At 37.8% G+C, this 20,714-nt stretch overlaps 1 protein-coding gene across 3 annotated transcripts in view; it reads left to right on the top strand.

Annotated features, from left to right (window-relative positions):
* Positions 1–20,714, top strand: part of MGAT5 (alpha-1,6-mannosylglycoprotein 6-beta-N-acetylglucosaminyltransferase) — a 114,134-nt gene that overhangs the window by 59,427 nt on the left and 33,993 nt on the right. For all 3 annotated transcript variants that reach the window (XM_063400950.1, XM_063400951.1, XM_063400952.1), the window contains exons 4-10: positions 426–502; positions 1,965–2,054; positions 9,952–10,023; positions 11,121–11,282; positions 12,229–12,398; positions 13,295–13,429; positions 18,986–19,119. In XM_063400950.1, the coding sequence (XP_063257020.1) occupies positions 426–502; positions 1,965–2,054; positions 9,952–10,023; positions 11,121–11,282; positions 12,229–12,398; positions 13,295–13,429; positions 18,986–19,119 (840 nt within the window). The remainder of the gene's footprint in view (positions 1–425; positions 503–1,964; positions 2,055–9,951; positions 10,024–11,120; positions 11,283–12,228; positions 12,399–13,294; positions 13,430–18,985; positions 19,120–20,714) is intronic.

Genomic DNA, 20,714 nt, shown 5'->3' on the forward strand with positions numbered 1-20,714 from the left:
GGGTATTTGATAAAGTGATAGCAGAGCTAGAAAAACTAGTTTTATGTTTAAGAGCCATATACATGCTATAAGTGTTTGACAAATGAAAACAAATTGCTGCAATTTAGTAGTTTTAAGCACACTTTGATTAGGAAAATATTTTCTTCTTGTTATTTTCAGTATGGATTAGCTTAATTTTTGAGTCTTCATAGATTGATTTTTGTAAATCAGCACTTTTACTTCAAATCGGAGTTGAAATCTGTGCAACCATTTTCTTGTGTGGTCCAAAAGGAGCACATTGAGTTTTAATGTTATTACAAATGTTACCCAGTAGGACTCTTCAGTCAGTGTGGACTGTGGATTCATGAAAATAAAAGGCAGGATTCATCAGGCTATCTGTCAGAAGTGTGAAATGTAGCTCACTTATGGTCTGTGTTTCTCTTTAGATCTCATAAATGGAGCCCAGGAACAGTGTGAATTGCCTCCTATGGATGGTTTTCCTCACTGTGAAGGGAAAATAAAGGTAAGTGAACTGGTTTTAATCTTACGTGCATTCTATTAAAAATGGAACATATATTGCAAGAGGTCGCTACTCAGTGGTGTAAAACAAGAACAACTGAGTCAAAAAATGGGATATTTAGGACTGTGTGTCACTGCAGCACTGCTCACCTCAAGCCTTTAATGCTATTGCTGCAGAGAAATAAAGTGGCATCCTCTTAAGACAGGAAAAATTGCCATATTAAAATGCTGTATTAATTACTGAAAAGCCTTACTGTTTGAATGCTGCCTTGTTATTCAGAAGCTTCTCCTTTTGGAAAAGCCCAGTTTTCTTCCCTGTGATGAGTAATTTGGTGTTCCCCTGCCCCAGGATTCTGTGATTCTGTGGGTATCTCACTCCAGCCCTTTTTCAGCACATTTCTTTGCACTTCTTTCGTCTCTTTGCCCACAAGTCTGTGTGGTTCTTCTATTCTCCTTTTCTCCTAAAAACATTCTGCCTCTTCTGCTCACAAGTAGGCAGTGCCTAAATGTGCAATCAGAATTCTGGGATTCACTGTGGGTTCTACATAAGTCCTGTATTTTACTAATAATGCAGCTGGAGAGGCTAAATATTACAACCCATCAGACTTCAGTTGGAAAGGAAAAAAGAAAAGGACAACACAAGCAAAGAAACAAAGTCCCACAAGCTTGCAGAGATGGAGGTTTTTAAGGGTTTTTTTTCCCCAAGATATGTTTCAAATGTAAGGAATACTGATTTATTACTGTGAATGCCCCAAGTTCAAGGCCAGGTTGGATGGGGCTCAGAGCAACCTGGTCTAATGGAAGCTGGCCATGCCCATGGCAGGTGTGTTGGAATGAGATGATTTTTAAGCTCTCTTCCAACTCAAACCATTCTGTGATTCTATGATTAGTGGCGGACAATACTAACATTTCTGCTTGCTTAAATACCCAAGTATTTGTGAAATTAAAAGCCTCTACATTTTGAATCTCTGGTCTGTGTTTTGATCTGTTTTGGCAAACAGGCTGCATAGTGACTATGTAATAAATTCTTTGAATATTGAAATATGAACTAAAATTAATTAGTTGCTTCTGCTGAAATGGCAGATTCTTGGCAGATTTCAGTCTTGGTAACTGAAATGATCTGTGAAATTCTAGAGGGAGCATATCATGGTGGGGAACACACAATGCATTCAGCTCCAGCCACAGGCAAATGTCTGGATCCCAATTTTATTTTCCTTTTGATACTTGTCTCTGCTTGCCTGGCTGCCAGTTTCTATAAGCTGTGCTCACATCTGCTGTTTTGTTGCTTCCCCAGCATTACTGAACACAGGAATGCAGCGTGCTGCTAATCATTAGTAAAATTCCTGGTTTGTTATTTGTGGTGTTTATAGTCACTTTGCCACTTCTTCCATTATTCCTGGGTGTGAAACAGAGCTGTTTTATTGTATTTTACCTAATAAACTCTTGTGTCCTTTGTTCTGTTGCAGTGGATGAAAGATATGTGGCGGTCGGATCCCTGTTACGCAAGCTATGGTGTGGATGGGTCCACGTGCTCCTTTTTTATTTACCTCAGTGAGGTCAGGAATCTTTACATCATATTGCCTTCATAGCTTTGGTAACTGTGCTTTTCTCGAAAGAAATTATCATTTTGTTCAGAATAATCGTGTGAAGAGGAAGAAGTTATTAAAAGGGAATTAATAATTGCTGTTATTCATAAACTCTGCAGGGGTTTCTAGCCTGGAGAATTCTAATGTTTGTAACTGCAGTGATGTAAGCAGCAGCTCTCCAGGAGTCCACATTGGGCATCCTGTTAAACCTGGATGTGAATCTCAGTCAGAGATCTTTGCCTTTAAACACTTTTGCTTTTGTCTTTACTGCAGCTGCTGAGTTACTATTAGGGAGGCATTTGGAATGGGAAATTTAGAAAGTGGTGCTAGCTGGTCCATTGTCCTAAGCAGCACGGCCACTTCCTGCTCACAGAGTTTGTCAGTTGTGGGATCTGTTAGCAGAAACAAAAAAGAACCCTGAATGTCACGATTTTGAGTGAAGTTGCAGCTATATTGGCTAAATCCTTTGGTACCTGTCACAGCCAGAGGTGTTGTTACACAGATGAGGAGGGTGCTCGTCCTGGTGAGGTTTTTTCTATTTCGTGGGTAGCACTCGTTTCCCAAGAATTAATTTTGTCGATCAATTATCATGAGCTCTATTACTGACTTGAAGTGCATGCACCAGAAATAGTCAGGTGTATTTGATAACTTGGCATCTTCTTTCTTATAAGTGGAATTTTGATAACTTATGGCAACTGATCTTAGAAGTAGTATTGATATCCAGTGGCTCACTGCAGGCAAAGAGCTGAAAGAGCCAATGTGACTGCAGGATTGCAACTAATAATTTCATGGCTTCTGTAGGATTGGGAGTGTTGGGCTGGGATTTTAAATTATATATCTGAGATTAAACCAGTAAATCTATTATAATAAATAACTGAGTTGTAATCAAAGCAGTTTCTGTTGATTTACTCAGTTGACTGGCATTGAACTTCTGGGGGTGTTGCTTGAAGCAGCAATAGTTAAATGCATATCCAAAACATTTATCTGAAGGCATAACAAAAGCTGGCTTGAATCACAGTTTTGACTCATTCCATTTCTAGCACCCAGTGTTGATTTATTTATGGGCTGTGAAGCTGTAGAAGGAAAAGATACAGGATGACTATATTATTTATCTTGTTATTTATCATTGAGGCTAGAGATATGATTTCATAATCATCTGAAGTTGATCTAAGGTTTCTACTAGAAGGTTTTGTTTTAGCATCAGCAGAGCTATGTTTGGTCATTAGTATTCTGTCAACCAGCAGGTGCTTCATTGTTTTAATGCAGATATATCTTAAAAATGATGATGCATCTCAACTGAATGTGAGAATCTAATATTCTATTCTTCAATGACATTTTTTATTTAACATTTCTGTAAAATCCCAGTTTTTTATGTGACAATCTTCCCTTATCATCAGTTTTGAAAAGTCAGTTGATGCTGTTAGCTCTTTCATAATTGATCTTTCATAATTGATCTTTCATAGCCATATGTGAGCAGTTTCAGAGGCCAAATGGTTGTTTTTTCAAGGGTCTTGGGATTTGAAATTTTTCTAATTTTTCTTTAAGCAGCATCATTTAATTTGGTCAACGTTTCATTTCATGAGGGAATAGACATGCAATTAGCCTGTGTGCATATTTAGTAACTTCACAAAAAGGTCTTGTCCTTTTTTTTTTTTTTTTTTTTTTTTTTAGTGTTTGCTTATGACAGAATGTAAAACTAATATTGGGTGAGCTGTTATTAACCTTCAGTTTAAATTTGGCATTCTTAATCCTATGATTAATTTCATGATTAATGTCCAGCAGCAGAGGTTGAAAGCTTAAATGTTTGCGAATGCAAGCATGAAATGAAATTCTAATAACACTACAATGATGTGGATTTATGAGGTGTGTTGGCTGCTGGGGATAACTTGGAAATGCTGTTGCTAGAGTAATTTGTCAAAGTGGACAGTGATGTAGAGCTGACAGTTCATAGTGTGGTTGCACAGCTGAATGATAAATGTGTCTACAGAGCTCTCAAGTCAGAACTGCTGATTTTAAATATTAAAATGCACTAGGGTAATGGAAAGGATATTACTGTTAAGATTTTTCTTTTTTTACTTCAGGGTTAGACTATTGGAGTGAGATGGTTGTGTACGTGCATGTTTCAAAAGGCAATATATGCATCAAATTATGTACAGCCTCAGTTTAGAAGAACAATATGCATGAAATTATGCATATATCTACTTTTAAAATCAACTGTACAATCTAGTGCGACAAGTGTCTGTGCTCTTCCATACTCTTCTGGATCTACTTTTTTCTTCTGAAGCAGTTCAGTTAGGGTGGTACCTTTTGCCCATCCAGTACTCTTTGTAATGTAATTTTATCATTTAGACAAAGGAGCCCAAAATTTTCATTTTGGTGTGCAGTACGGGTCAAAACCACAGAGACACAAATTAATTTGTCCTCAGTTTATGTAAAGGTCTAGAAACAAAAGGTTGGCATAAACCCCAGCCTTTGGGTATCAGCTGTGTGCTCTGTTTTCCCCAGGAGTGTCTGCAGAACAGAAACACTGCTGACAACGTGCAGCCTGCCCCAGGTCTGCTCTCAGGTGCAGTAGCTGCAGGGCTGCCCTGCTTTGGAGGGCAGGAACTCCTGCAGGAGCTCAGGGCAGCTCCCCACTCCTCTGTGTCTTGGCTGCTTGAGCAGAATGGGAGGCAAGTGGAAAGCAAGAGGGAGCCCAGCATGTCCAGGCTTCTGCCTTTCATTGAAAGCTGCCCCTGTGCAAACTTGGAGATGAAACTGAGAACTTTTGCTCTTCTTTCTCACTGTTTTGCTTCAGGCCCTGGATCATTCCTGGGGTGTGATATGCAACTGTGTGGTCATAGACTCCTGGAGTGGCTGGGGTTGGAAGGGACTTCAAAGCTCATCGTGTTCAAAGCCCTGCCATGAGCAGGGACACCTTCCACTATCCCAGGCTGCTCCAAACCCTGTCCCACCTGGCCTTGGACACTTCCAGGGATCCAGGGGCAGCCACAGCTTCTCTGGGCACCCTGTGCCAGAGCATCACCACCCTCTGGTCTCAGAACACAAATTGTGCTGGAGTCCTTGAAGAGTGGATGAGATAAAAATGGCCTGAATAGCAAAACCAGAGTTACATTCTCTTGGATACAGAGCCAGACAGGGATTAGAAATAGCAAACATTAAAAACCAAATTAAACTTGCTTCCTTTTAACTGTGATGCCCATAGAGAAGAGTGAGTTACTTTTAAACTTAGCATTTAGTTATGAAAAAGGCAGTTGTTTAACACTGTAATGGCATTGGCACAGTTATCATTTTCAGGGATAGCATTGCCTCTGGGGAGAAATGTGAAAAAATTAATTTCTAGGCAGTACAAAAATATATTTCACTGCAAAATGTCAGTTTGCAACTGAAGAATGAAGCTTTTAAAAATATCTTCTAGAAAATGAGGTTTTCACACTATATCCATGCTTTAGGAGAAAAAAAAAGTGGAGAAAGTAGAGGGCGCTTATAGATTTTTTTTTTTTTTTCTTTATCTACATATGTGTTTCTCTGAGAGGACTGCTTTCCACACAGGAGTGGGACTGGTGCTGTGCCTGGTGGTCAGCTGGTAGCAAGTTACCACCTCCCATTCCACTGGTGCTTACGTGCTGGAGCTGGGCAGGTCTCAATAAAATCCCAGGCTTTGGATCCCCAGCTCACTTTTCAGGTGCATGTGTAATTTTTAGTATCCATCTTGGAATCCAACACTTCAAAGATTTAAAACTGGTTTGAATTCCAGTCTGTGAGACTCCTGTGGCTTTTGCAGGTGTGCTAAAACACTTTTTTTTTGAGAGAGAGAATTCTTGTTTTCAGTCCTTCAGACTTGATGGAGGCATAGTTTGGTTGTGGGACTATTTTCCTTCACTCTTACTTCTGCTTTGAGGGCTAAAGCAGAAAAATGCAAACCAAAGGTGATTTCGAACATGATTTTTTTTTTTGTTCCAGGGTGAGGCACAATTTAGTGAAAATTCCTGGGTATCATAATCACAGAGGTTCTTTAAGTCCTTGTGGTTTTTCTGGTTTACTGCAGTTTGCTCACGTCCATGGGGAAGTCCCCTTTCCACGACTTCTGCTGCTAATCCTGGACACTGAGCTAATGATTTACATTTGATGTAATGTAACATCAAACCAGCTTCTTTCAATTCTATAGAAATACTCAGAAATTTCACAAAAACAGTGCTGTTGTCTGAAATGTAAATGATCAGAAGTTCAGACTTATTTAGTCATCTTGCACATGTTCCTAAGAAACTGGAATGCTAATGAGAGTCAGCACTTTGTCCCTGAATTATCTGTTGGTGGGTGGCCTGTTTTGGGCGATTTGGGCTCAGTTGTTTTTTCTTCTTCTGTCACCTTATACTGGGATTAGTCTTTAATGACTTGTTGGAAAAGACATAAATGTCAGTGTATGAGAGGAATCAAATACAGTGCACATTACTGAAGTCACACAAGAGCCATTTGTTGACTGATGTGTGAAATGTTGTATTGCAGTGGGGCTGTGGCTCAAAACACCCAACATTTGAGACTGCCTTTGGACACAACCACATCCAAACCACCTGTATCCTACTCCACTTCACTAAGCAGGCAGGCACTCATTTTGCACACTACAAATTCTGCAGCCCCTTCAGAGGGACCCTATCACTGAGGAAATGCTAAACAAAGAATAGGAGTTGGGAAAGTCACTTTCCCAACTGGAGCTGTTCTTTCACAAGTTCTCAAGGGGATTTGTGGAATTACAAGGTCACTGTCTGCTTTCATACTGCCTGATAAATTTAAAGATGCACTTTCTTTCACCACATATTACACTGGATTTTTTTGTTTGTATATTCTTCTCTCTTGGACTGACTTAAGACACTTAAGAGCAGCTCTGTACCATGGATAGAAGTCCACTGAGCAGTGTGCTCACCTGGTGTGCAAAGAAAGTTGTTCTAGCTTCCCTGTGGATGGGCTGCACCTGCCCTTTGGCAGAGTCCAAAATGAAGATTATCCCAAGTGCTCAGAATGTACTCTTCAGCTCTGGCTTTATTCAACTCCCACTGTGACTCTTTGAAAGCATAAAGATCTTTCTGAAATTTTGGATGTGGAGAGCTGCTGGCAGAGTTTACTTTGATTCAATTTGGAAGATTCTCAGACTACTCCAGTGCTACAGATGTTTGCCAGGTTCTTAAAACTCTGCTTGAAGGACTTGCTCTGTAATAGAGTCGAGTGCTGCAGTCTTACCGTGCGTTTAGTGTGTGTCTGAGCAAGAGTCACTGGAACAGATATCTGCAAAGCTTCTACGAAGCAAGTACTCTTCAAATTTATTAGGTTTGTTTGGTGTGGTTTTCTTCATCCTAAACCTAGCCATTTACATCTCAGAGCAGTTCAGAACACCAGCTTTTCTCTAGTGTCTGGAATCATGTAGCACTTAAATTCTGAACTTTCAAACTGCTGTGCAACTTTAAGGAGGTGGCTACTCTTACTCCAAGCACTGCTGTGACCAATGTGATTCCAGACCAAGAGGGGAACACTTGGCTTCTCAGGTGGACATGGTTTCCTGAGCAAGATCAAAGACTGTCTAATGCACTCGATTTGCATTGAATTCAGTACCAGGAACAGGAGGCACAGCTGGTCTTATTCAAAAATATGACAGTACAAAGATAAATATAGTGCGTTCTGAATAATAGCTTAGCATTTATATCACTCATCCAAAAAAATGGTCTGTCTTCAAATCTGCAGTTGCTGCTTCCCAACAGCCGTCTTTAACTGCTAATCTGTCTGGTATCACATCCTTCCTATTAACTCATTTACATGACAGTACAACAGCAGGTTGCTATGGAGAGAATAAGCTGGAGAAAGAACTGATGGTAGCCCAGAGAGGAGATGGGGGAGTCCTGGTTCCTCCTTCAGAGCCAGCTTTAATGTTTGGTCTTAAATGATCAAATGAACAAGTTAAAGAACAGGACCCAAATGAACATCACTGCCTTCCTTCACCTTGCTCAAAATGAGGGCTTGTTGGATGTAGATCTCCTGTACCTAAACAAATACAAAGCTGAAGTATTTATATATTTCTGATGGAGTTTTCATCTAGACCCACTTCAGTGATAGCAAATCCTTTCTGCCATCATTGCTAAAGATCAATAAGGAAAAATGAGAGCCAGACCAACTGCAGACACTGATATTACTTTGAATCTATTCCATAAGTGCTTATTTGTGATGAGAATTATTGTAATTTATTTTTAGACTAGAGGGAATATTTCTAAAAGTCCAAAAGGGCTGTATTTGTTTTTCAGTCAGTGAGGCATGCAGTGAACTATCCTTGGCAGCCCTGAAAATCTGCAGTTCCTTTAGGATGCCTTGTGGTGCAATGTGAAATACATGAACTCAGAAAAGGGGCACGTACAGTAGTCCTTGAAATGTCATCTCTTAATTTAGATCAGTTCTAATGCTAGGAATAATGCAAAATTTGTACTGTTACAACAAAGGAAAAAAAAACAAAACAGAGAGAGTTTGTGACTGTGCATGATTTGTAATGTGGAGCTTGCAGTTCTTTTCTGCCACAACTTTATAGTTGTAAAAGTTAGGATTGATATTTGCTACCATATCTGATGTGGTTCCAGAGTTGAAGACCACTGAAGAATCAGATATTTTCAAAGGAGGTTGATAAGTCACTGCTTTCAAATGTTGTACTAAGCACATAGAGTAGTTAAGTCATGGCATTCATAATGCCTTTTTATCATTTGTCTGGGGAACCCAAGATTGATCCATTTCTTCTCTTTAATGAGGTTAGGATGGTTATTCATTTACTTTCATGTGATTGGCCTTCTAGGCAATCATATGATGTGATCTTAAGCCTTTAATCTGCTCCAGGCTGCTGCAGCATGATTAAGCTAAAATTGGGTTTTGACATTTCTGTGATTGGAGGAACCATAAGAGCAACTCTGACTTTCAATTCTTCGAGTTGTGAACTTAATCAGCACTGATGGGATATCTTAGCCAGCTGATAAACTTTTGCATTTCCCCCTTTTCACAGTGCAGTCATATTTCAGTTTTCATGGGTTTGCCTCCAACACTGAATCTCCTCCTTCCCCAGAGCATGCAGTCGAATTTTTTAAGGTACATAAATAATAAGGATTCTACACAAGAGGCAAGATCCCTGGGGACAGCTCGGGAGCTCTCAGTGACTTGCATCCATTTGCTATTTCTTCACTGACCACTCCCTGTTGTACTTTTTTATTTTCTAGTGGACAATACTAGAAGCATTGCATTTGCATTGATCATGTTTCTCTATGAACCACAGCTGTTGATGCTTGTGAATATTGTTACTTATGATATAATTACCTTATTTATAGCCTTTAAACATGGTGGCTTTGATTCTGTGATGATTCTTACTTTTTTGGTCTGCATTGCTACAAGGTAGAACTTGGATCCTTTGATTTAGCAGGCTTTGTCTTTTTATAAAAATATTCTAGGGAGATGGAAATATTCCAAAATACTTATTTTTGTAAGGTCTAGAAGCATAAAAAACTTCTTGAGAACATTTTAGAACTGCTCAGAGAAATTGTATTTTGAGCATGTAACAGCTGACCTCTGCCTTGATCTTCTGTTTTCATTATCATGAATGAATAGCTAAATGTGACTTTTGGTTGCAAATTTGCTGGGTTAAAAGAGCACTGAATTGCAAAAAGTAATCTTAAGCTTTTCCTGCAAATAAAGCAGTTTTATCTTGAAATAATCACTGTACTATCAGCTGATGCCTTATTTAAGCCATCAGGTTAACATAAAGGTGTAATATAAAGGCAGTGAGTGGAGGCTTTAGTCAAGCAGCTAAAAATAAAGTAACATTATTTGTTTTTATGTGATTATTTTACAGGTTGAAAATTGGTGTCCTCGTTTACCTTGGAGAGCAAAAAATCCTAATGAAGAAACTGATCACAAAACAGTGGTAAGAACAACCATGTCCTTAATAAGCACAAACATGAGCAATAATCCAGTAATTGTGATTCATGCAGAATATCCTGGAATCCTAAATCAATGCCACATAAATGCTAAAAAGATTAGAATTTGTAAGTTTTACTCCTCAGTTCTTCAAAGCTGAAAGGAATCCTCCTTGACATGTGTAGCTCATGTCATTGCATTGTGCTCTTGCTGGTAGATTTTCATTAAAAACACTTCTGTGTTTAAATTTATTAAATACTGTGTACAGATACTGAGAAAAATTACAAATCCACAGACTGCTCACCAGTGTTAATGTGTGAAAATGTCCTTTTTTATTGTCCCAAAAATCTGGGCCCTTTTTTACAAAACTGCCTTAATGGAAAAGACTTATATTCATTTCAGGTTTATAGTAACATTTTGATTACTCCTAATTTTTTCCCATTAAATACTATACAGCACAGAGTTGTTTCTAAATTGTTAAGCCTAATTATGTAGCAATTAGGTATTTTAAGATAATTTAAGATAATTTAAGATAATTGCTGGGCTCCATATGAACACTACTTACATAATATAGATATAGGCTGTCTCATTTTGTAAAACCAATTGATCTTAGAACAGTGTAGCTTTAAATGAGTATTTCCTTTATAATTTATACCCTAGTAATGTTTCTTCCTGTCTGGTGTAATTGGAGACTTCCTTGTGTGTGGAAGATTCATGATACACATAAATCTTGAGCCTACTGTTCTGTATTATGATTTAGACATACCTTTAGCTCATTTTGAAGCTCACGAATAAAACCAGTTCTTACATTGCAGAAATAAATGCATTGTGAAACATCACAAATGTATTCTGGGCTACCAAGTACTACTAACAAAAATAACAGTAATTTATGTAGCTTAGAAATGTCTGTTTAAGTATATCTTTAATAGTTGAACTAAAATCTTAACATGCTAGGAGTGCATCTTTTTTTCTATTTCTTTTTGTGAAAAGAGGGATATAAAGTACAAAGCTCACATTTGAGCAGATTTTAACTTCTGGAAACTGTAACTTTACCTTCTGAAGAATAACTAATGTTTGGGGTGTTTCTTAATGCTTTGCTTGAAGGCTGAAATTCGTATCAACTTTGATAATCTCTACAAAATGATGTCAAGGCATGAGGAATTCAGGTGGATGATGTTGCGCATCAGACGAATGGCTGATACCTGGATTGAAGCAATCAAATCACTTGCAGAAAAACAAAATTTGGAGAAAAGGAAACGGAAAAAGGTAAATGGGAACACTTTTATTCCTGCCATTTGCTGTTAAATGGGCTCCTTCAAGCTTCTCGTTCCAGGTGTAGCTTCAGAGTGGGAACAGAAAACACATCTAAAAAGCTCCTGTTTATACTCTTTGCAAAATGTATTTTGCATATGTGGCATGCAAAGAGGAATTTAGCATATATTTGAAATTCACCCACTGCAATGGGTGTTTGCTTTACAGATAGTTTTACGTGTTTTGTGTGAGTCAGTCTTGGAGAACGTTTTCTGATCTTTGTAGTTTTGGATAAAACAGAAACTGTGTAAACTAAATAGAGACCATGTTCTAAAGAATTTACTGTTTTCTATGTTCTGTGAATTTACTGTAAAGTGATGACACTGGAGTGTTTTATTTAGTCATGGGAAACAACAATTGTGCATCTTTGTTGTCCAAAATTGAGACATTCTCTTAATGGTGTATCTTGGGTTTGGATTTGAGTAGACTTAAAGTTGACCAAAACTTTGGATTTGATCAGTTTAGACCTCCTGTAATGAGTTCAGTTTTAAAGCCATGAGCTACTTGATGTGAAAAGGTGTAGTTAATTTGATTAATTTTTTTTTAATTAACACTGCTAGTTAAGATAAAGCCAAAAGTTGCAAACACAACAACAGGTTTGCTTTCCTGCCTTGGTATTCTTGGAGCCAGTCCTGAGTGGCAGCTGCCCCGTGTATGTTCACATACATGTTCATATTTCTACCCTCTCTTAAGCCTGGCTGGCTTAACTCCTTGCTAGAGAATCTCAGTCCTTGCATTAATTACAAAATTAAATTATTTATGTGGGAGTATTGGCTTGTTTTCATTGATTTGGGGGTTTTTTTTGGCCATAGTTGGAATTTAATAGAAAGAAAAACTGCTGTAATGTGTAACAGTTGCATGTTTAATGTCGATAACTCAAACATATGACTTTCCTTTCCAGATCCTTGTTCACTTGGGCCTTTTGACAAAAGAATCTGGATTCAAGATTGCAGAAAATGCGTTTAGCGGTGGCCCACTTGGTGAATTAGTCCAGTGGAGTGATTTAATTACATCTCTCTACTTACTGGGCCATGACATCAGGATTTCAGCTTCACTGGCAGAGCTCAAGGAGTAAGGAGATTACTTTCGCTTTTGAAACTGGAATTAGAAGAAAAGAATTGTAAACTCTTGAAGCTTCTATTAACAGTATATAATTTCTTGAAGCATAAAATGAAAGTGATAATTCACTAAACAGACGATAAGATTATTTTCATGAGCTAAGTATATGTGCCATGGAAAGGATAATGTGTTTTCATTGTAGCTTCAGGCTCCTGGGACTTCATAAATGAATGTTGTAAAATTCCAGCTAAGCAGCTTAGTCTGTAACATTCCAGGTGCTTGAACCAGCTGCAATGGGAAATGTTACAGACTAGCCTGATTCTGTGTCCTCTGCTTCAGTTTCTGCTGTTCTTCACTCAGTATCTCATTTTAAGATAAAGGTTTAAGTTCTTTAAATATGTTACTTTTGATGCAGTTAATTGCTTGTGTTAGGTCAAATTGCTTTTTACTCTTGGTTGTCCTGCTTTGCCAACTTCAGCAAAGTTCAGCACCAGACATAAAACATCTGTTTGAAGCTTGAGCACATGTGCTTTTTTGCAGTTTTCCTTTTTTAATTACGTGGCAGCATTGTTTCATAGAGAGCTCTTTTGCTATAAAGCTGCCAATAGAAGTCAGAAATTATTTTGAATAATTTCAAAGCACACTATTTTTAAACATTTCAAACATACTGTTCTTTTGCTTAAACTAGATGAGATTTTTAGTGAAAATTAGTGCTTTACATTTAACAAATGATGAGCATCTCTAGCATTTCAATGTTCTTACATGGTTCATGATTTCGAAACTGAGTAAAACTTTTTTGGAAACTGAAACTGTTAGAATAAATAGTGCTACAGCATGAATTCAAGGTTTTTGAAAAGTAATGCTTTTTCTTATTGCTTCTTTTTTTTTTTTTTTTTTTTTTTGTTTAGGATTATGAAGAAGGTTGTGGGTAACAGATCTGGCTGCCCAACCCAGGGGGATAAAATTGTAGAACTCATTTACATTGATATTGTGGGACTGACTCAGTTTAAGAAGACCCTTGGTCCATCATGGGTTCATTACCAGTAAGTATAACACTCACTTGCCCTCTAAACTGCTTTGTTAAGAAGCTTTTGTTGAAAACACGTGTAAAAATACTGAAATAACTCCATTCACATGAATTTATTTAAAAGTGAAAATGCACTTTTCTGTTTCCTTTAGCTCTTAGGATTAAAGGGGCTATTATTTGCTCTTTGCATGCCTTCATTATCTGCCCCAGAAAGCTTGAGATTCTTGGATTCAAATATTTTTAATCTTAAAAATCTTAATTATCCTCTTGGCAGATCATCATCTCTGCCCCTCTTTGCCTCTTTTCTTTACCCACACTTCCCCCTCCCCATTTTTTCTGTAAATTAGTAGATGAGCTGAGAGATGACTGCGCTTTGTAGTTTAGTTGGAATACCAGAGGCATGTTTTGCTTGTTGGTGTTTGTAACCACGCTGGATCAATGATTGTGGAGATTTATCTGTTCTGATTGTATCACCCAACAACTGCAGTGCAATTCTCTGTTCTATCCCTCAAGATACCGGGCAGAGAGTTGTCTTCAGAGGCAGTCTGAAGAATAAGCTGCAGTTATTGTTGCTTTTGTAATCTATAAACATCTTTCCATTAGAAATGGAAGATGAGGGTCACAGGAAATGGCTTTGTGCACCTTTTGTAGTGTCTGCAGTTTTAGAACCTCTTTTCTTTTTGTCAACAGCTTCAACTCATTAACCCCCCCAGCACTGTACAACTACACATCGGCATGAAATAAACCCAAATCTAAATTACTGACATTGATTTTTCTATACTTGCTCGAATTAGTTTGTGTTTCATGATCCATTAAGTCCAGTAAATCCTATTTGAAGGAAGGTATTGGAAGGTGTCCTAGGCAGAGAAACTGTTTCCTTTCAGCCTCAGGATTTTCTAGAGCATTGGATCTTCCCAGTGTAATTTTAAATGAGGGTACTGTGATCAACATTGCAGATTAGATTACTCTTAATCTCTTTTTTGAGGCAGGGGAGTAAATGGATATTCTAGTTTTTAGGAGCCTGCTAATAAAGATAATCCCGTTTTCCACCGAGCAACAGTTGCTTGTCTGTGTGCCAGCTGTAATTGTCACTAGGGGATCACATGCAGCACTGTGGTCAGGATATGAAACCCTTCTTATAAATTTTAAATGTTTCTTCCTGTCTGCTTGCAATTACTTGTCTGGTATATCCTGTAACAAAGATAAGGAACTATATATTGAGATTATAGATTAGCTATTGAATTTTTCTTTCTTCATAGAATCGTTACATCTTGGATTATCAATCTGTTTTTCATTGATTAGTGTTTTGTGGTAATGGCTGACGTTTTCTTGTTTAGGAGAGCAGAATTATATTTAACTCCAAGTGCCTTAGGTACTGTAGAATTTTTTGAGGCTTGTGGGGGAGAAAAAGATATCTTAATGCCTGTCTTCTGCAACACTGGATTTCATGGACTGGAAGGGAGACTCATCTAGTCCATAGCCTGACTGAAAAATAGATAAGGGTGCATTCATCCTTCATGAGACATTTTTGCCTCATCTTTCACTGAAGACTGAAAAAGATGCCCCAGCATGTTGCTTTATATAGTTAACCTTTTATTTAATGTGTTTTTCTTGCCCTGGTTTCTTGCTAACTGCCCATTACTGATTATTCTAATAAGGTTCTGGAGAGTAAATTACTTCTTTCTCTTCTCTGCCAGCCCCTATGCTGTCTTCTGCATTTCTAGGATGTCTTCTATATTGCTTTTCCTTTAATTTGCATTTTTCAAATATATACATTTGGGAGTTTGAATCATTACTTACAATTCATCTTTTGTATACCTTCCATGAAACTTGTTGCATTTATTGTGAATCTCTGATTGTGTGATGGTTTTTCTCAAGTTCGGTGTACAAAAGAGGGTCCGGAGTCTAGCAGAGATTACAGAATTGATTAAAGCAGGAGAATTAATTTGTGGCTTCATGCATGCTGTCTCCTATTTCAGGATCCTCTTCCAATCCTTGTATTTTCTCTCAGCATCATGAGTTATCTTATAAATTTTGTCATTAAAATGTTTTGAAGTTAAAACCACTAAGAGCGTTATAACAGCATCGGCATCTGTTTCTATTTAATTCCAATAAAATAAACATTATCACAAATAAAACTGCTTTTTAGCCCTTGTTCCTTACAAACTTTGCTTTTTTTCCTCAGTTGTATTTAATGGCAGTAGGAATAATTGTTTGTCTCAAAATAAGGTGTTTTTCAGTGGATGTGTGCAGGTCAGCTCAGTCTGCTTTATACAGACCAGACTCAGATAAAAATGAATTAAAATGCTTTTATTCACTTCAGATCAGAATAGAGTGGCAGAATAAGCCTCTGCCTTGAGAGCAGCCTCCTGGTAAGAGTGCTTTATGTAATCTTTCTGGGTGAACTTGAGCCCTGAGGAAATTTTTGGTAGTTGCAAATCAGGTTTCTGGAACTTCAGGCTCAAAAGAGTGACCCTGCTGCTTTGGGAGTGAGTATTTCTGCAAAGCTCCTCAGCACAGCTCAGAGCACCAGGGACTTTGGGTCGTTTGTGCTTTATCTGTGGCATAATTGGTGCTGCAAATAGCAGGAACACAGCAAAACACATCTCATCTTGGAGTGCACCTGATTTCCGAGCAGAACAATGCCTGGACATGCTGGATTTTTCAGTTCTGAGGTGTGGATGTTTAAATGCAGTTTGTGTGCAATAAATCAACATACAAATTAGTAGCTTAATATAGTTTGAGAAGTGCAATCTTTCTTAGCACCCTCATCCTCCATGCAGCACATAAAAATCTGGTATTTTTTCATTTTTCTACAGTCTCTCTAGCAATGACTCATTCCCATATGCCAACAATCCAAGTGGCTTTTTTTTTTCTTGAAATAAATTAACGTGACAGCTATCCTGAGAAAGTTCCTGCTTTGTTCAAGTTCTCTAGAATGCATCTTTTTTAGGAGGGTTATTTTCTGTCCCTAGATTTTAAGTGTGAACACTGAGTGGCCTGATGAAGTGGGAGAAGCAACAAAAAATGTGTATAAATACTTCCACTAGGTCAGCTCTGTTAAGATTGTGCTTCTGCCCAATACTTAAGGGGAAAAAAACTCCCTTTAAATAATCCTGGGTTACTTTTGTCTGATTTCTATTTTGTAAGCCCTAAAATTGTCACTTCTAATGTGCTAGACAAAAAAGACTAACATGGATGTTTCTAAAGCAATTTACTACCTTTTTAATTAGGCAGAGAATAGACTTAGTCTGACACCAATTTCAGGACAAGCTGCAATTCTCTGCAGCTTTAGCTTCACTGCTAAAGCTAGGTGACATTTTAGGAAAGGAGAGTGGGAAAACTGAAATTAAAGGTGTACCAAATTAGCATTTTTTAAATATATCCCTGATTTATTAAAAGAAATACTGTTTTGTCATTTTCAAAATTAATTATTTTAGTTTAGAAATGCTAACGTATTGTATGGAAAAATTAAAAAAAAAAATTGAAAGGTGTCTAAATCATTAAATGAAACAAATGGTGAATACGGTACTGGGGTAGACAATCAAGGCATTCCTACATATATTAAAATACCAGTTCAGCATAACTGGTATTAATTACATTAATTTCTAAGTTTTAAATCTTTACCAGCTCTTTTCTGCTGCATTTCAGGGATTAGTTTCACCACTTGAAGCTTTGATCTCTCACACCATTCCTGCACAGACTTGCACTTCTTGCTGTCATCTTTTTTCCTGACTTAATTTATGCCGAATCATGTAAATATTTTTTTTCTTTTCTTGCTTTCTGGTGTAGATTTCTGTTGCCTCACATTGCCTGTCCTGATTCAGAGACCCTGTGTGTGTTGGACATAGTTCCTCACACCCCTGGGAACCCTCAGTGCTGCTCATCTTACATTGAGTACAGGAAAAGAGAGGCAGCAGAGCAGTGGAGTGCTCCTTACGTGTCTCTTGACAAACTCCAGTGATGCTGCAGTTTTCAAGAGCTTTCTCCTATTTTTCATTCTCCTGTACTCAAGTACCTGGCCAAAAGCTGTATGTTCAAGAGGAATTTTGTTTTAAGACCTGCCAAGAAATAAGAGGGCTTTTATTACTGAATGATTCATCAGTGCAGAACTTGTTTTGGTCCTGCTGGAGTATTTTGTGTGATGCAGAGATAATTGCCACTGTTGTAAAATATTTTCATTGAGAACAGTTGACATAAAACACTGCACAGAAACTGATCTGTCAGCTTTGTTGTTTGGTGAATCATAATGTGTTGTATATTTTGACTTTCTTTTTGTTTGAAATATCTCTGTGAAGGTTTAAAAAAACATGTCATTTTGCTCAATTTCTATTTTGAAATACAAAGGTAGCATTTCATAGAAGAGTTTAAAAGTTACTTTTTTTTTTTTTTTTTCTATTTCCCAAATTATTGAATACTTTAGAGAAAGGAGAAACATATAAGTAACATGTAAATTTGTTTTGGAGACTAAAATATTTTATTTTTAAAGCTGACAAATGGTTGGAGATAAATTCTTTCACCTTTTGAAGGCTAAATTCTTTCACATTTAAAAGCCAAAATCAGGTGTTTCATTGAACAGAATGTATACATGGGTGTGGAGTATGGGAAATGTTGAAAACTGTGAAAAAATAGCTATTTTTAATAGGAACTTTTGCAGCTACCTCCTTTCTCTACCACCCATGAGGTTGTGTCCCTGATCAGGTAGGAGCCCAGTGGTACAGTGTGCAGGGATAAGAGTTCCTGTGTTCTAAATTAAATTTAAATTAAATTAAATTAAATTAAATTAAATTAAATACACTTTTTCTGCCTGTCATGCACCCCGGGCCCTTTCTTTTTCAATAAATTAATAGGATTTTAGATAAAGGGTGAGCATGATTCTCTCATCCCAGGCCCTTTGTAATCCAGTGCCAGGATTTCTCTCTGTTGTGTGCTGGTTGATGCAGGTAATTGACTTTGATATTGTTTCTTCAAAAGTCTGTGACGAAATGTTTTATAAACAAATAAATGGGCTGACTGCAAGAACTCGGCATATTAAACCATCTCCAGTGCTTTTCCAGTAGGTCTGAAACTCAGAACCTGGAGAACAAATGCAATTGTCTGAAGATAGTGTCCTCTTCTGCTCTGATCTTCTTGGCATGTGGCCCCTGGCTGCTGCATTTGGTTTGTGGTAATGGTTGAGAACTTTAAAAAACAAATGGAAAATCCTCTCTTCTTCTGCCTAAATTCCGCTCCTGAGCCCTGGGAAATGCAGGTGACCGCTGTGGCATTCCTGTAAGCTCTGCTTGGATTTTAAAGCATAACTTTATTCTGTAAGAACAGAGAAATCCAAAATAAGCTCCAGGGCTGTTATTTGAATATCTGATATATCCTTGAATTTGCTGTTCATAACATCTTTCTGAATGTAATATGAACAGAAATGTTTGAAATTAAAATGTACCTTCAGTTTATATGTTCTCCACAGATGCAAGCAAAGACAAAACACATTTTAATTATCGTAATTATGTATATATACACACATTCTTACATATACATATGTAGGAGTACCTACTGTAAATTTGTTTTTCTCTTTTAGGTGTATGCTAAGAGTTCTGGATTCCTTTGGGACTGAGCCTGAGTTTAACCATGCCCATTATGCCCAGTCTAAAGGCCACAAGACACCATGGGGAAAGTGGAACCTCAATCCTCAGCAGTTTTATACAATGTTCCGTAAGTACCTCTGTGCTTGTAAATAATTTAGAGCTTTAGAAAGCAGTGCTGTCACTGAGATTTTGTTTATTATGCAAGACAAATTCACAGTTTAATAAAATGCGACTGCTAAATGGGAAGAATAGTGTCAGTGTCTGTATTCTGTGCAAAAGCTCTTGTGCTTGCACCTAGCAATGAGAAAATAAAAATACTGAGCTAATATAAATGGTGGTAGGGAACTTCATGCTCTGGGTACCTGTGGCAAGTGGTACTTGGCTTTTTCCTCAAGTATCAGGGAGTTTGTTTTTGTTAGTTTTGCTTTCTCTAATATTACTACAAAGCAATAGATCTTTGAGGAACTTGCTAGATTACATTTTTATAAACTACACTCCTGCATTTCATTGTGCTGAACTGAAGTTTGGTACTATGTTAGCTATAGTGTTGCATTTCTGCTTTTGTTCCTCAACAACTCAGCAGCACCATCCCTTCACTGTTTCGTGGTGTTCAGGATTAAAAAAATGACTGCTCAGCAAAACTTTTTGTCTCCACTTTTTTATGGCTTTGTAAAAATTTTTACCTAGCTTGTTTTCATATTGTGAGTATTTATCCTCAGGTGAACAAACTAACATTTATTTGCCAGCAGTGTACAGAGCTATTGTAAAAAAAGTAGTAGATTTCAGCACTGCTGTAGATCTTTCAAGCATCAATAAATATATTTTGAAGTGTCCCCAGCCAAACCTAAAAATGAAACAGAATAGACACAAACAAAAGTGTAAATTCTCTGTAAATTGGGTCAGATTAAATGATCAGTGTGACCTGGTCTACACCTAGCCTTGGACTTCATGGCAGTGGGTTCCAGAATGAAGTGATGTCTCTCGTGCCTGTTGCAGCAGCAATTCAGGGATGTTATCTCTGAAAGGTGCAGGGTCACTGCTGCAGAGGCTGCTCAGCCCAACCCTGGCAGGAAGCTTTTCATGGTGACCACCTCCAGAGTTTATTGCTGGCCCTGTCTGATGTTAGGATCAGGGCTCTGTTCTCTCTCATCAGCCTTCATCATCAATCTTTCAAACTTTCCTGCTTTTCACAGCAGAATTATACATGCTGCTGTTGGGTTGACACGCTTTTGATTTCAGTTGCCCTGTAAAATTCTTGAGAGAGGTATATTCTGTCTGTCAACATTTGCTGTGCAAGTTCTGCCAGAGAAATATAAGTGAAGGTTGTTCGAGAGATAAAAGGCTGCATTCACAGCTGTTGGGAAGCAAGTAACAAAACATGTGGTGTGAAATGTGACTTGGAAGTGGTTGCAGAGTTTGTGTCTGGGTATTAGTAAGCAGAGCTTGTTCTGTATCCACATTTGCTAATATTTATTGGTTTGTGTCCTAAATGGCAAAGGGTCTCAATCATGCTTTGTTTAAGCTGTCCAGCTGTTGGGAAATTCAGATTTCAGATTTGGGAGGTCCTGTCCAAGATAGCACCAAGGGGGATGAAGCACTCGGTGAAAGCAGCTGGATGAGCACTGCTGGTACAGCTGTGTGCTCTGTGTGCACTGCTCAGTCCCACCCCACGAAATGCAAAAGAAAGGAAATCTTCTCTCTGGAGATCTCTGTTGTGGAAGT

The sequence above is a fragment of the Prinia subflava genome, chromosome 6, assembly GCF_021018805.1.
Source record: "Prinia subflava isolate CZ2003 ecotype Zambia chromosome 6, Cam_Psub_1.2, whole genome shotgun sequence".
NCBI lineage: Eukaryota > Metazoa > Chordata > Aves > Passeriformes > Cisticolidae > Prinia > Prinia subflava.